This window comes from Erpetoichthys calabaricus, chromosome 7 (genome assembly GCF_900747795.2).
Source record: "Erpetoichthys calabaricus chromosome 7, fErpCal1.3, whole genome shotgun sequence".
NCBI lineage: Eukaryota > Metazoa > Chordata > Cladistia > Polypteriformes > Polypteridae > Erpetoichthys > Erpetoichthys calabaricus.
In genome coordinates, this window is record NC_041400.2 from 130,378,120 (window position 1) to 130,395,301 (window position 17,182).

Below are 17,182 nucleotides of genomic sequence, written 5' to 3' on the forward strand. Positions count from 1 at the left end.
CGTTCAGTCACTTCACGTGAGCCGCTCTCTTGTGTGATGTTGCGATGTCCACGGGTTTATTTAATGTTAGCTAAGACCCGGCAGTTAAAAGTTTCTCGCTACAGCAATTTTAACTCTGTTACAAAGTGATGCAAACTCTCGTTTATACCTCGTGTCTTCTCATTAAACTTGTATCTCGCGAATATGGCATTGCAAACGGCAGCGGGAGCGTTTCTATAAAGTAAATTTAAGGTTAGGTTTATACTGTGCTTTTTTATACCTCGTGTCTTCTCATTAAACTTGTATCTCGCGAATATGGTATTGCAAACGGCAGCGGGAGCGTTTCTATAAAGTAAATTTAGACTTACGGTTTACACCGTGCTTTTTTATACCTCGTGTCTTATGAAGATGCTTGTATGCGTCACTCACTCGCTTCTTATTGTTTCGCTGCCTTGTCAATTGTGTAATGAGTGTTTTCTTCAGCGCTCTTTGGGGCTCCTCCTTCTTTTCTACGTACTGAGTTCACAGTCAGTTCACGTGATTACGTGGGAGGCGTGATGACGCGACACGCAACTCAGTCTCCTACGGCCATCTTGCTGCCTTCCATTACAGTATATGGACAAAAAAGAGGTTCCAGTTATGACCATTACGCGTATATTTTTGAAATGAAACCTGCCTAACTTTTGTAAGTAAGCTGTAAGGAATGAGCCTGCCAAATTTCAGCCTTCCACCTACACGGGAAGTTGGACAATTAGTGATGAGTGAGTCAGTCAGTCAGTGAGTGAGTCAGTCAGTCAGTCAGTCAGTGAGGGCTTTGCCTTTTATTATTATATATATATATATATATATATATATATATATATATATATATATATATATATATATATATATATATATATATATATATGTATATATGTATGTATGTGTGTATATATATATATATATATATATATATGTATATATATATATATATATATATATATATATATATATATATACATATACAGTGGTGTGAAAAACTATTTGCCCCCTTCCTGATTTCTTATTCTTTTGCATGTTTGTCACACAAAATGTTTCTGATCATCAAACACATTTAACCATTAGTCAAATATAACACAAGTAAACACAAAATGCAGTTTGTAAATGGTGGTTTTTATTATTTAGGGAGAAAAAAAATCCAAACCTACATGGCCCTGTGTGAAAAAGTAATTGCCCCCTGAACCTAATAACTGGTTGGGCCACCCTTAGCAGCAATAACTGCAATCAAGCGTTTGCGATAACTTGCAATGAGTCTTTTACAGCGCTCTGGAGGAATTTTGGCCCACTCATCTTTGCAAAATTGTTGTAATTCAGCTTTATTTCAGGGTTTTCTAGCATGAACCGCCTTTTTAAGGTCATGCCATAGCATCTCAATTGGATTCAGGTCAGGACTTTGACTAGGCCACTCCAAAGTCTTCATTTTGTTTTTCTTCAGCCATTCAGAGGTGGATTTGCTGGTGTGTTTTGGGTCATTGTCCTGTTGCAGCACCCAAGATCGCTTCAGCTTGAGTTGACGAACAGATGGCCGGACATTCTCCTTCAGGATTTTTTGGTAGACAGTAGAATTCATGGTTCCATCTATCACAGCAAGCCTTCCAGGTCCTGAAGCAGCAAAACAACCCCAGACCATCACACTACCACCACCATATTTTACTGTTGGTATGATGTTCTTTTTCTGAAATGCTGTGTTCCTTTTACGCCAGATGTAACGGGACATTTGCCTTCCAAAAAGTTCAACTTTTGACTCATCAGTCCACAAGGTATTTTCCCAAAAGTCTTGGCAATCATTGAGATGTTTCTTAGCAAAATTGAGACGAGCCCTAATGTTCTTTTTGCTTAACAGTGGTTTGCGTCTTGGAAATCTGCCATGCAGGCCATTTTTGCCCAGTCTCTTTCTTATGGTGGAATCGTGAACACTGACCTTAATTGAGGCAAGTGAGGCCTGCAGTTCTTTAGACGTTGTCCTGGGGTCTTTTGTGACCTCTCGGATGAGTCGTCTCTGCGCTCTTGGGGTAATTTTGGTCGGCCGGCCACTCCTGGGAAGGTTCACCACTGTTCCATGTTTTTGCCATTTGTGGGTAATGGCTCTCACTGTGGTTTGCTGGAGTCCCAAAGCTTTAGAAATGGCTTTATAACCTTTACCAGACTGATAGATCTCAATTACTTCTGTTCTCATTTGTTCCTGAATTTCTTTGGATCTTGGCATGATGTCTAGCTTTTGAGGTGCTTTTGGTCTACTTCTCTGTGTCAGGCAGCTCCTATTTGAGTGATTTCTTGATTGAAACAGGTGTGGCAGTAATCAGGCCTGGGGGTGGCTACAGAAATTGAACTCAGGTGTGATACACCACAGTTAGGTTATTTTTTAACAAGGGGGCAATTACTTTTTCACACAGGGCCATGTAGGTTTGGATTTTTTTTTCCCTAAAGTGGTGTGAAAAACTATTTGCCCCCTTCCTGATTTCTTATTCTTTTGCATGTTTGTCACACAAAATGTTTCTGATCATCAAACACATTTAACCATTAGTCAAATATAACACAAGTAAACACAAAATGCAGTTTGTAAATGGTGGTTTTTATTATTTAGGGAGAAAAAAAAATCCAAACCTACATGGCCCTGTGTGAAAAAGTAATTGCCCCCTGAACCTAATAACTGGTTGGGCCACCCTTAGCAGCAATAACTGCAATCAAGCGTTTGCGATAACTTGCAATGAGTCTTTTACAGCGCTCTGGAGGAATTTTGGCCCACTCATCTTTGCAAAATTGTTGTAATTCAGCTTTATTTCAGGGTTTTCTAGCATGAACCGCCTTTTTAAGGTCATGCCATAGCATCTCAATTGGATTCAGGTCAGGACTTTGACTAGGCCACTCCAAAGTCTTCATTTTGTTTTTCTTCAGCCATTCAGAGGTGGATTTGCTGGTGTGTTTTGGGTCATTGTCCTGTTGCAGCACCCAAGATCGCTTCAGCTTGAGTTGATGAACAGATGGCCGGACATTCTCCTTCAGGATTTTTTGGTAGACAGTAGAATTCATGGTTCCATCTATCACAGCAAGCCTTCCAGGTCCTGAAGCAGCAAAACAACCCCAGACCATCACACTACCACCACCATATTTTACTGTTGGTATGATGTTCTTTTTCTGAAATGCTGTGTTACTTTTACGCCAGATGTAACGGGACATTTGCCTTCCAAAAAGTTCAACGTTTGACTCATCAGTCCACAAGGTATTTTCCCAAAAGTCTTGGCAATCATTGAGATGTTTCTTAGCAAAATTGAGACGAGCCCTAATGTTCTTTTTGCTTAACAGTGGTTTGCGTCTTGGAAATCTGCCATGCAGGCCGTTTTTGCCCAGTCTCTTTCTTATGGTGGAGTCGTGAACACTGACCTTAATTGAGGCAAGTGAGGCCTGCAGTTCTTTAGACGTTGTCCTGGGGTCTTTTGTGACCTCTCGGATGAGTCGTCTCTGCGCTCTTGGGGTAATTTTGGTCGGCCGGCCACTCCTGGGAAGGTTCACCACTGTTCCATGTTTTTGCCATTTGTGGATAATGGCTCTCACTGTGGTTCGCTGGAGTCCCAAAGCTTTAGAAATGGCTTTATAACCTTTACCAGACTGATAGATCTCAATTACTTCTGTTCTCATTTGTTCCTGAATTTCTTTGGATCTTGGCATGATGTCTAGCTTTTGAGGTGCTTTTGGTCTACTTCTCTGTGTCAGGCAGCTCCTATTTAAGTGATTTCTTGATTGAAACAGGTGTGGCAGTAATCAGGCCTGGGGGTGGCTACGGAAATTGAACTCAGGTGTGATACACCACAGTTAGGTTATTTTTTAACAAGGGGGCAATTACTTTTTCACACAGGGCCATGTAGGTTTGGATTTTTTTTCTCCCTAAATAATAAAAACCATCATTTAAAAACTGCATTTTGTGTTTACTTGTGTTATATTTGACTAATGGTTAAATGTGTTTGATGATCAGAAACATTTTGTGTGACAAACATGCAAAAGAATAAGAAATCAGGAAGGGGGCAAATAGTTTTTCACACCACTGTATATATATATATATATATATATATATCAATCCATCCATTTTCCAACCCGCTGAATCCGAACACAGGGTCACGGGGGTCTGCTGGAGCCAATCCCAGCCAACACAGGGCACAAGGCAGGGAACCAATCCTGGGCAGGGTGCCAACCCACCGCAGGACACACACAAACACACCCACACACCAAGCACACACTAGGGCCAATTTAGAATCGCCAATCCACCTAACCTGCATGTCTTTGGACTGTGGGAGGAAACCGGAGCGCCCGGAGGAAACCCACGCAGACACGGGGAGAACATGCAAACTCCACGCAGGGAGGACCCGGGAAGCGAACCCAGGTCCCCAGATCTCCCAACTGCGAGGCAGCAGCGCTACCCACTACGCCACCGTGCCGCCCCAATATATATATATATATATATATATATATATATATGTATGTGTATGTATGTATGTATATATATATGTATATATATATATGTATATATGTATGTATGTATATATATATATGTATATATATATATTTGTATATGTGTATATATGTATATGTGTATATATATATATATATATGTGTATATATGTATATATATTCATATGAAAAAGTTTGGGAACCCCTCTCAGCCTGCATAATAATTTATTCTACTTTCAACAAAAAAGATAACAGTGGTATGTCTTTCATTTTCTACGAACATCTGAGTACTGGGGTGTTTTCCAAACAAAGATTTTTAGTGAAGCAGTATTTAGTTGTATGAAATTAAATCAAATGTGAAAAACTGGCTGTGCAAAAATTTGGGTCCCCTTGTAATTTTGCTGATTTGAATGCATGTAACTGCTTAATGCTGATTACTTGCAATACCAAATTGTTTGGATTAGCTTGGTAAGCCTTGAACTTCATAGACAGGTGTGTTCAATCATGAGAAAAGGTATTTAAGGTGGTCAATTGCAAGTTGTGCTTCCCTTTGACTCTCCTCTGTTCAGTATCAGCTTTTTGTAGTGTTCTCCTAAACCATATCTCAGAGGTTTAAAATCATGTGTACAGTTTGATGATGTTGAGGGTGTAGTCCCCAAACTGGAAAGCTGGTTCAAATTAATTGAAGAAGCATGACAATCTGTAGTATTTTGATAGAATGTACAACTCTGAAACTGTCATGTCCTGCTACAGATTGAACTGATAGGGGGAGACACTATACATATATTGACATGAATAATTGCATTGAATACAGCTGCAAGCTGTCCACAATCCTGCATCTTTTTCCTTGGATAGTCCAGGACAACTTATCGTCAACAATATCTTTCCACCACTGTGTGAGTAAACAAACTTCTTAGGTCCTGTACTCCACAAGACTTTCATAGTTTTTTTTTTGATGGTTTTTCCTATTTAGGTTTGGGGCATTGGGCTGTATTTGTGTTGTTTATTTCAACTAGGATTTAACTGTTGTTCTCTGTGTTTTTCAGATATGTCATTGGCATAGAAAATAACAAAATCATCCCTCTTAACTCCAAATACATGTAAGGACTGAATTTTGTATACATTTTCACATTGTTTTATAGTATGGAAATTTTAAAGGTTCTGGAAGTGCACTTATATTATGATCAATTACTGCACACAACAGGAACTTGTTATTTTATGTGTTACACATATGCAGTCAGGAGTGAAAGTGTGGTAGAGAAAAAGTTGATTACCAAAGCCATTGCTTATTAATTACCTTTACATTATTACAAAGTGTTACAAAATCTGATTCAGCAGATGAAAATTAAACTGATACTGCCTGGTGGCATACATTGTTTCCTTGATAATGGTTACTTCCAAATTATGCACATTATCGCATATTTTTTAGTTTAGTTATTTCTTAATGTTGGTTGTACAACCCCAATTCCAATGAAGTTGGGACGTTGTGTAAAACGTAAATAAAAACAGAATACAATGATTTGCAAATCCCTTTCAACCTATATTCAATTGAATACACTACGAAGACAAGATATCGAATGTTCAAACTGATAAACTTTATTGTTGTTTGCAAATCTTCACTCATTTTGAATTTGATGCAGGCAACACGTTCCGAAAAAGCTGGGACAGGGGCAGCAAAAGATTGGGAAAGTTGAGGAATGTTCAAAAAACACCTGTTTTGAACATTCCACAGGTGAACAGGTTAATTGGAAACAGGTGTTTGTCATGATTGGGTATAAAAGGAGCATCCCCAAAAGGCTCAGTCGTTTACAAGCAAGGATGGGGCGAGGTTCACCACTCTGTGAACAACTGCATGGGCAAATAGTCCAGCAGTTTAAGAACAACGTTTCTAAATGTACAATTGCAAGGAATCTAGAGATTTCATCATCTACTGTCCATAATATCATCAAAAGATTCAGAGAATCTGGAGAAATCTCTGCACGTAAGCGGCAAGGCTGAATACCAACACTGGATGCCCGTGACCTTCGATCCCTCAGGCGGCACTGCTTTAAAAATTCCGTAAAGGATATTACCACGTGGGCTCAGGAATACTTCAGAAAACCATTGTCAGTTAACACAGTTCGTCGCTACATTTACAAGTACAAGTTAAAACTGTACCATGCAAAGCAAAAGCCATATATCAACAACACCCAGAAACGCCGCTGGCTTCTCTGGGCCCAAGCTCATCTGAGATGGACTGACACAAAGTGGGAAAGTGTGCTGTGGTCTGACGAGTCCACATTTCAAATTGTTTTTGGAAATCATGGATGTCGTGTCCTCCGGGCCAAAGAGGAAAAGGACCATCCGGATTGTTATCAGCGCAAAGTTCAAAAGCCAGCATCTGTGATGGTATGGGGGTGTGTTAGTGCCCATGGCATGGGTAACTTGCACATCTGTGCATGGCACCTTGATATGACAGTGTCTGAGATGCAGGCTTTACAGAAGGTTGCGTAACAGAGAGACCACTGGCCAAGAGAGGCTTGGACACACAGGGATACAGAGGAAAGAAGGAGAAGGTACATGTAGGACAAGAGATATCAAATATTTCTAAAATGTATTCTATTAAATATCTATAACAGGTAGCATTTTTAGTTATTAAATTATGTAATTAAGTTGAAAAACAAGGAAATGACAGACGCACAAGTCACAAGTAAATGCTGCAAATGGACATTTCACTCATGTATTTCTGTTGTGTACATTTTTAAAACCTAACGCACCAACAATCATAATGGAAAACCTGCAAATATAAAACTAACGATCAAATGTTGCAAATCCTGAAGCAGAGTATGATAACCTCTTCATCTCATCACATTTTTTACTGGAAGGTGTGTTAACATATAATTCACAATTGGATAGTCCAGCAAGTTATAATAATGGAAAGTACTTTGAAACATGAGGAAAAAAAGCATCTCAAGTTGAAAAATGGCATAGAATACAATAAACTTTTAATAAGCAGAAGAAATGAACATACTAAATAATAATGAAAGTGAGCAAAGCACAAGAAAACCACCTTACATTTAGATAGTATCTAGTAAGTACATCAAAGAAGTTAAAATTGAAAATGAAGAAAATAGCAATTTCAAATAAATGCACTGAAAATGCTGTATAAATTCCTCAAAATCCACTATCAAAAAATGTGGCTGAAACCGAATTGAAACCAAAGTTACAAACTGGAAGTGCATAAGTGCACTTTAATCTCCAGTCTGAAAATGATGAAAAAAGAAGTATAGAATTATTTGAAGGATATCGAAATACAAGAGAAAACTGGTTAAAAAAAAAAAAAAATTAAAATGGTATTTGTGAACTGTGATTAAATATGGCAAGACTGACAGGTTAAATGTGTGTCATATTTCTGTGTTTTCCAACATGGGTCTTCTCCAGTTGCTCCGGTCTCTTGCTTCTGTCCAAAGACATGCAGGTTAGGTGGATTGGTGTTGCTAAATTGGCCCTAGTGTGTATGTAGTGTGTGTGTGTGTGTGTCCATGTCCACCCTGCAGTGGACTGGCGCCATGTCCAGGGGTTGTTCCTGCCTTGCTCCCTGTGCTTGCTAGGATAGGCTTTGGACCTCCCCACCTCCGCAAACCTGATCTGGATTAAGTAGGCTTAGATAATAATATGGTATTTACCATGTACTGAAAGCATAGTAATTAAAAAGTCTGTTATCTTCATATTCATTTGAAATATTTATGTATTTGCATTTTTTAGTGTTGTAAAAAAAAAAAAAGGTGGCAGATTTGACACCCATCTCATTTTTCTAAATAGACTGTTAGGTTTAACATAAGAAAATCTGATCACCAAGTGTGTAAGCTTGTCAGTATATTGAAACGGCATGGTTTACTTGTGAAACATTACTACTTTTATGAATTAAGTTCATTTTTAAGCTAATTTAAGCCTTTATATTTTTAACATAGAGTAGTTTCATTTTTAACTTTAAGTTTAAAACTGTGATGCAGAAAGAGTATTTTAAAATACTGACTATAAGAAGTATTGTTTAATATCAATTACTGCCCAATAAGTACAAATCAAGTAACCCATTGTTTAAACATCAAAAGTAATTATAATACAATAAATGGTGCAAAGCCTGTTAGACAAAATGCAGCCTAAAATTAAATGAGAAGTTATGCAAGATTTTCAGGTAACAAACCACATACTGTATAAATTGCGATTATCAGAATATTAAATACTGTGAAAATTTTGTAATTAACTTGACAAACAAAAGCACACCGTAAATATACAAATGGCAATCATATAAGTCATAAGGAGAAAATGCTGCAAGTTTTGGCTTATCATATATTTCAATTCTGCAATGGGCTGGTGTCCTGTCCAGGGGTTGTTCCTGCCTTGTGCCTGATGCTTGCTGGGATAGGCTTCAGCTGCCCTATGACCTTGCTCTGGATGTGATGGTTTGGATGGAATGGTGGATGGATGATGTATTTCTATGCCAATTGTTTTTAAAAATGTACAAATGCACCAACAAACATAATGGAATAAATAGAAAATATGAGATTCACAGTTATAAAATTTAGCAAATACGGAGCAGAATCTGCTAAAACCTTTGGTTCATCACATTCTTTGTACCAGAAGTCACATTACCATATAAGCCAAAAACTAGGAAATCTGGAAGAACCGAGTAATTAAAAATATTGGTAATATAAAGGAAAAGGGTCAACCAGGGACAGAATATTGTGTATTATAGACGTAGGGTCTGAAGTGGCAAGTGTTTATTGTTTTATCTTAGTGTAACCTGTGCCCTATACCTCCCTAGAACCCTTCTTTCTACAAATACAATCTCCGTGATTGGACTGTGTGGTGTCTTCGAGTCATTTTAACTGAGGGGTCAACTTGAGAGAGTCTCCAACACTGTCCATAGGTATTGCTGTAAACACATCAACTTTACTACTTATGCTGCATTCCATTTGGATTTCGGAGCTGGGAATGATGTCACACCCGAGTTGACCGCATTCCAGTACAACATTCAGAAAATCAATATGGACACCTCCACGAAAAGCTTTGTTTCTTTGTTCTTGTTTTATCTGAATAAATAGCGGTTGATTACAATGCATTATGAGGGATTTTGTGCATCCAAACACTGTAGCAACACGTCCACCAATAGAAGTTGTGTGTTTGATTGACTTAATGAGACACAAAAAGACAGAATTGCTAATAAACCGTGTATTTAAATATTGCAGTATATGTTGGCATTTTGGCTTGATGTGATAATCTGAAGTTGGACAAACTCAGACTTGACAGACCAGCCCAAAGTTTCCGAGTAGGTAATCTGACTTGTGGGGGCATATCTTTTGAAAATTTTGACTTCTCAGTTAAAGTGGAATGCAGCATAAGTACTGCAAAAATGTTTAATGTTCAGTGGAAAGAAATCAGCCTAACGAGAAAGAAAAATATACCTTTAAATGGCTCTGAAGTTCGGTCTTGCCACAGTTTTAAGAGAAAATGATATACAGTGAAGGTTATATGAGAACAACAAAAGAAGCTGAAGATATTTTGGCATTCAGTTTATGAAAACTAATATTTAAGTAATATTTAAAGTAATTTTGTGTTATATTTATCTTGAAGACCTTTTAGAAAATATATATAATCAATATTTAATGTATCTTTCATTCCAGGATTTCTGAAAGTAAATATCCTCCTTTTATAAGGTAATTTTCATTTATTACTAACTTTGTCTTTTCACATGTACAGAGTGTATACTCAATGTCAAAAAATTAGTGTTTAAATATTATAAAACTAAATTTATTCTATCTACAATACTGATGGTGATTTCCTGATTCTGCATTTCAATACTTACTGTTAATCCTCTCATATAGGGATTTATTTTATCTTCATGTTGAGAGCTTTGAGGGCTTTTCTTAGTGCTTCAATTTTGGTCCAGTGAAAGAGGATGTAGATTCTAGGTTAGGGAATAACTAATTCTTATTTTAAGCAATGAAACATTACAGGCTGGAAATATTCAAGAAAAAATCAAGTGCCATTCTTCCATGAGAGATTTGCTTTACCATGCCTTGGTAATGGATATTAGAAATTACAGTAATCCCTCGCTATATCGCGCTTCGCCTTTCGCGGCTTCACTCTATCGCGGATTTTATATGTAAGCATATTTAAATATATATCGCAGATTTTTTGCTGGTTCGCGGATTTCTGCGGACAATGGGTCTTTTAATTTCTGGTACATGCTTCCTCAGTTGGTTTGCCCAGTTGATTTCATATAAGGGATGCTATTGGCAGATGGCTGAGAAGCTACCCAACTTTTCTCTCTCTCTCTCTTGCGCTGACATTCTCTGCTTCTGACAGAGGGGGTGTGAGCAGGGGCGCTGTTCGCACACCTAGACGATACGGACGCTCGTCTAAAAATGCTGAAAGATTATCTTCACGTTGCTCCCTTCTGTGCAGCTGCTTCGTGAAGTGACATGCTGCACGGTGCTTCGCATACTTAAAAGCACGAAGGGCACGTATTGATTTTTGATTGTTTGTTTTTATCTGTCTCTCTCTCTTTCTCTTCTCCTGACGGAGGGGGTGTGAGCTGCCGCCTTCAACAGCTTTGTGCCGCGGTGCTTCGCATACTTAAAAGCCAAACAGCCCTATTGATTTGTTTGCTTTTCTCTCTATCTCTCTGACATTATCTGCTCCTGACGCGCACTCATTTGAAGAGGAAGATATGTTTGCATTCTTTTAATTGTGAGACGGAACTGTCATCTCTGTCTTGTCATGGAGCACAGTTTAAACTTTTGAAAAAGAGACAAATGTTTGTTTGCAGTGTTTGAATAAAGTTCCTGTCTCTCTACAACTTCCTGTGTTTCTGTGCAAATCTGTGACCCAAGCATGACAATATACAAATAACCATATAAACATATGGTTTCTACTTCGCGGATTTTCACCTTTCGCGGGGGGTTCTGGAACGCAACCCCCGCGATGGAGGAGGGATTACTGTACTATCCAATTGAGTAAAATAGGGCCTATAAAACATTATTGTCATCCTCTTCAAACTGTTTGGCAATGGAACAATTTGTAGTGCCACTGAGATTCTTGAGGACAAGAAATAATCTTGGAACATGGTGGGACAACAACAACTCCACCAGGGCATTTTACCTAATCAATACCCTTATGCACTAGGTCACATGTAAAACATTCTTCCATGCAATGAAAAATAGTCTCAAATTATTCTGTTTAAAGTCTTAATTCAAGAAACTGTGGACTTAGCTATGCAAATTAGATGGTGTTTTACATTATAACATGCAAACCATCAAAGGAATATTTTCTGCAAATTTTGTACAGCTTAAAATTATTACCTGGAACTAGAACTGTGTTACCATCTTAACCTGAAGTCAGATAGTGTTACATATTTTGAAAAGTAAGAAAATAATAAATAACTCAAAAATGTCTTTTTTTAGTATTTTTAATAGGTAAATATGAACAGAAACAATGGAGGGAGTGGTTGTATAGTAAAGTAGTTTATGCAGTACATGTGTGCAGTTCAAAGTCAGCTTTGTTACTCTAGCAATGGTGACATAAGCATAGCTGAATTTATAAAAGTTATCCCTGATTCTGACCTCTTAAGGAGACTGCTGCAATTGAATAGAAAGGTCTATGCTGGTGGTATGAAATGCTATATAATGTGATGTGAGTCTTGTCGAATGAAGAATGTAAGAAAATAAGAAATATTTGAGATAAGACCATGCAGTCTGAAAGTGAAAGACACCATTCAGTCTATCAATCTCATTTGTTTAGCTATTGTTAAATTGTCCCAGTATCTCATCCAGATACTTCTCAAATGTTGTCAAGGTTTCTGCTTCAACTATATGACTCGGTAACTTTTTTCAGATTCCCACAACTCTTTGAGTAAAGAAGTGCTTCCGGGCTTCAGTACTAAATGTACTTACCCCTAATTTCCATTGGCATCTTTGAGTATGAGATTCACTGAATTTTAAAGACCTGGATTCAGTACCTACACAGTTTGTTCTGCTCAAGGCTAAACAGGCTTAATTCTCTGTGCCTGTCAGAGTAGGACACTTTTGTTGCTTTTCTCTGCACAACTTCAAGTTCTGATATGTTTTTTATAGTGTGCTGACCAGAACTGCTCACAATACTCCTGATGAGGTCTCAGTAGTGCATTATATAGTCTAACCCTAACCATAACCCTCAACTTATATTCAACAGTTTTTACAATACAACCTAACATTCTATTTGCCTTTTTAATTTCTTCTGCACATTACTTAGACGATGAGAATGTTGTGTAAACCCCTGATTACTTTTCAGGGGTTGCCTCCTGTAGGACAGTGTCTCCCATCTTGTATATTTTTCAGGGGTTGCCTCCTGTAGGACAGTGTCTCCCATCTTGTATTTATAATTGATGTTCCTTTTTTCACATGTAGGACATTGCGATTTTCTACCTTAAACTACTTTTCAGTATTTGCCCAGTTCTGAATGCTGCCCAAAGCTTTTAAAATTATTTTGCTGCTTCCTCAGTATGAGCTATCCCTCAAATTTTAGTATTCACCCCATGTGGCGCATTCTCCCCTTATCTGGCTTCTTTGTCTCCTACCAGTTTCCCAACTTGAGATCCAGTTTTGTAAGTTAACTCTGATGCCAGTAGCTTCTAGTTTCAAAGTTAATCTTCTGTGTAGGACTGTATCAAAGGATTTTTAAATTATGTTGTATGCTTTGCTTTTGTCACCTATTCCATTAGCCTGCTCAAAAAATTGAATAGATTAATGGAGGAATAATTAAATGTTACAATGTACGGAGATAATCATGATTTGGTGGATTTGCGTAGCTTTATTTACAGAGAGGAAGATGAGTGCAGACTTGAGAGTAAGGATTTGAAGGAGAGGCATTAAATCTTGATACAGAAACTGGCAAAGCTGGTTTGGGCATGTGTAGAGAAAAGCCGAGAATGACTGAGTGAAGAAAGATCACCACGATAGAGATGTATGGAGAGAAGGCAAAAAAAAAAAAATATGGGAGGGGTGGTGACCAACATGAAAACACTGGATCTTCTTTCCAAAGATGCCCAAGCATACACAAAGTGGGAATAGAAAATATGGAGGCAACCAGTCAACCTTAATAAACTGATGCGGGCCTTTTAAGCTAGTTTACCATTGTTGTATATGTCATAACCAAATCAAATGGTTGCTCGCCACATTTAGAGTTTGACTCTGCAGTATTCTGTAATGGTTTGTTTATATACGTTTGTTTTTCTGATATTGTAGCAAACTTGGGATAATCAGACACTTGTTTTTCCTTAAACAACAACAGTAATCGTAAAATAAATGAGACATTACCAGTTTTGACATTTGAAGCATTGTATGTTGTATTTTGTATTAGTATATTAATATTTTGAAAGTAAGTTTATTTTTTATTGTATTGAGTAAACATTTAAACACTTGTTAATAATTTTACATACTTTTTGAAAATAATTATTTTTAACTAAGAATAAGAGTTTAGTTCTGGAATATTGCCTTGCTTGATATGCATGCTTGTCTTTATAAAGAATATGAATGCTCTTTTGAAGACTATGCATTTTTACTCACAGTTTGGCTGGGAATAATCCACCTGCAAGCTGTGTTTTCAGCCAAGTTATGAATGTTTCAGCATTCGCAGGTAGGTGCATTGGGAATTAAAGTATCTTAAATGTGGTACCTTGCAAAAATATTTGGATCCTTTAAAATCCTAAAATGTTACTGGATTTCAAATGATAATTCCTCTGATTTGTTTTTTATTAAAAACTTACTTGTTTAAAAAGAAACATGTACAAAGCTGATTGCACCTATCCCAAACTACTAGGAGTTTTTATTGCAGGAAACTGTGACACAGCCAGATATTAATGAGAGTGGTCTTAGTGCTCGTGCAAGCAGAGCATTTGACTTTTTGGCTTCAATGTATATCCTCAATAGTTACATATGTCTTTAATTTTTTGTGTGTTTATAGTAAACCAAAAGGAGCAAATGACATATCATTTATAATCTGTTAATCTTTGAAACCTTTTGAGGAGTCTAAAAGCAAAGTAAATGAATTCTTTTCATTTAATTATTAGCAGTAAGTCTTTGTTTTTATCACAACATTTTCAGTAATAGCAAAGGTTTAATTTGTTCCTTGTAATACACAAGTTGTATTATAAATTGTGATGAGTACATGAATTAGTACATCTTGAGCAGCTTTACATCAGTACATTTATTAAAAATTTGTGAAAATAAATTTGAAGTACAATTATGAAAACTAGTTTTGTGCAGGAGCCACTTAAAATCTATGACTGAATTAGCAATTGCTAATCTATCTATCTATCTATCTATCTATCTATCTATCTATCTATCTATCTATCTATCTATCTATCTATCTACCTACAGTGGTGTGAAAAACTATTTGCCCCCTTCCTGATTTCTTATTCTTTTGCATGTTTGTCACACAAAATGTTTCTGATCATCAAACACATTTAACCATTAGTCAAATATAACACAAGTAAACACAAAATGCAGTTTTTAAATGGTGGTTTTTATTATTTAGGGAGAAAAAAAAATCCAAACCTACATGGCCCTGTGTGAAAAAGTAATTGCCCCCTGAACCTAATAACTGGTTGGGCCACCCTTAGCAGCAATAACTGCAATCAAGCATTTGCGATAACTTGCAATGAGTCTGTTACAGCGCTCTGGAGGAATTTTGGCCCACTCATCTTTGCAAAATTGTTGTAATTCAGCTTTATTTGAGGGTTTTCTAGCATGAACCGCCTTTTTAAGGTCATGCCATAGCATCTCAATTGGATTCAGGTCAGGACTTTGACTAGGCCACTCCAAAGTCTTCATTTTGTTTTTCTTCAGCCATTCAGAGGTGGATTTGCTGGTGTGTTTTGGGTCATTGTCCTGTTGCAGCACCCAAGATCGCTTCAGCTTGAGTTGACGAACAGATGGCCGGACATTCTCCTTCAGGATTTTTTGGTAGACAGTAGAATTCATGGTTCCATCTATCACAGCAAGTCTTCCAGGTCCTGAAGCGGCAAAACAACTCCAGACCATCACACTACCACCACCATATTTTACTGTTGGTATGATGTTCTTTTTCTGAAATGCTGTGTTCCTTTTACGCCAGATGTAACGGGACATTTGCCTTCCAAAAAGTTTAACTTTTGTCTCATCAGTCCACAAGGTATTTTCCCAAAAGTCTTGGCAATCATTGAGATGTTTCTTAGCAAAATTGAGACGAGCCCTAATGTTCTTTTTGCTTAAAAGTGGTTTGCGTCTTGGAAATCTGCCATGCAGGCCGTTTTTGCCCAGTCTCTTTCTTATGGTGGAGTCGTGAACACTGACCTTAATTGAGGCAAGTGAGGCCTGCAGTTCTTTAGACGTTGTCCTGGGGTCTTTTGTGACCTCTCGGATGAGTCGTCTCTGCGCTCTTGGGGTAATTTTGGTCGGCCGGCCACTCCTGGGAAGGTTCACCACTGTTCCATGTTTTTGCCATTTGTGGATAATGGCTCTCACTGTGGTTCGCTGGAGTCCCAAAGCTTTAGAAATGGCTTTATAACCTTTACCAGACTGATAGATCTCAATTACTTCTGTTCTCATTTATTCCTGAATTTCTTTGGATCTTGGCATGATGTCTAGCTTTTGAGGTGCTTTTGGTCTACTTCTCTGTGTAAGGCAGCTCCTATTTAAGTGATTTCTTGATTGAAACAGGTGTGGCAGTAATCAGGCCTGGGGGTGGCTACGGAAATTGAACTCAGGTGTGATACACCACAGTTAGGCTATTTTTTAAACAAGGGGGCAATTACTTTTTCACACAGGGCCATGTAGGTTTGGATTTTTTTTCTCCCTAAATAATAAAAACCATCATTTAAAAACTGCATTTTGTGTTTACTTGTGTTATATTTGACTAATGGTTAAATGTGTTTGATGATCAGAAACATTTTGTGTGACAAACATGCAAAAGAATAAGAAATCAGGAAGGGGGCAAATAGTTTTTCACACCACTGTATCTATCTATGACTTTCTCATTCTTCTCTTTTAGGATTAAACTTAATGCAGTATGTTGCATCATGTGTCAATGCTATTTTATTAACTTATGCCATAAACGTTTTTTCTTTTTTGGCTAGAACAACTTCATACGTTTACTTCTTTAATATGACCAAGTCAAAATGTGTTATATGGCTTCATGGTTTTTATAGTAACCATCTGTTGGACAGCATGTGATACCTTTTCAAAGGCTAAAATTCATGGCAGCCCTGGTAACCAAAGGTGTGTCTCAGGATCTGTTTTATTTACCTTTCTCCCATCAGGCAGTTTGCCTGAGATTCCATTTTTCTGCTTATTACAGCCACATCTTTCTCCACACAAAATCTACTTCTGACTTCCCTTCAGCATGATAAATGTATTGTCTTCTTAAATTAATAAGTTGGTGAGCATTTATTATCAGAAAGTAATAATGATAAGACTGAAGTGCTGACCGTACTATAGGCACTGCAACAGTGAGCCATTTCAGCATAGGCAGTAAGTATTTAATTAGTTACTGTTTCCATTCTTGTGTCAATAACTTTAATGTCATTCCCTAAACAATATGGTGAACTGAAATAAATATTCTGTCCTTGTATCTACTTTTTCAATTCAGAAACATTTATTTGCTCAATTCTTTTATTGCTGACAAAGCAGCTGAAAACCTCATGCAGTAAATAGTTTTTTCACTT

The 17,182-nt window shown here is 37.4% G+C and overlaps 1 protein-coding gene across 2 annotated transcripts in view; it reads left to right on the forward strand.

Annotated features, from left to right (window-relative positions):
- tmem150c (transmembrane protein 150C) overlaps positions 1-17,182 on the forward strand; it is a 54,560-nt gene that overhangs the window by 24,984 nt on the left and 12,394 nt on the right. For both annotated transcript variants that reach the window (XM_028805381.2, XM_028805382.2), the window contains 3 exons: positions 5,508-5,561; positions 10,125-10,157; positions 14,048-14,115. In XM_028805381.2, the coding sequence (XP_028661214.1) occupies positions 5,508-5,561; positions 10,125-10,157; positions 14,048-14,115 (155 nt within the window). The remainder of the gene's footprint in view (positions 1-5,507; positions 5,562-10,124; positions 10,158-14,047; positions 14,116-17,182) is intronic.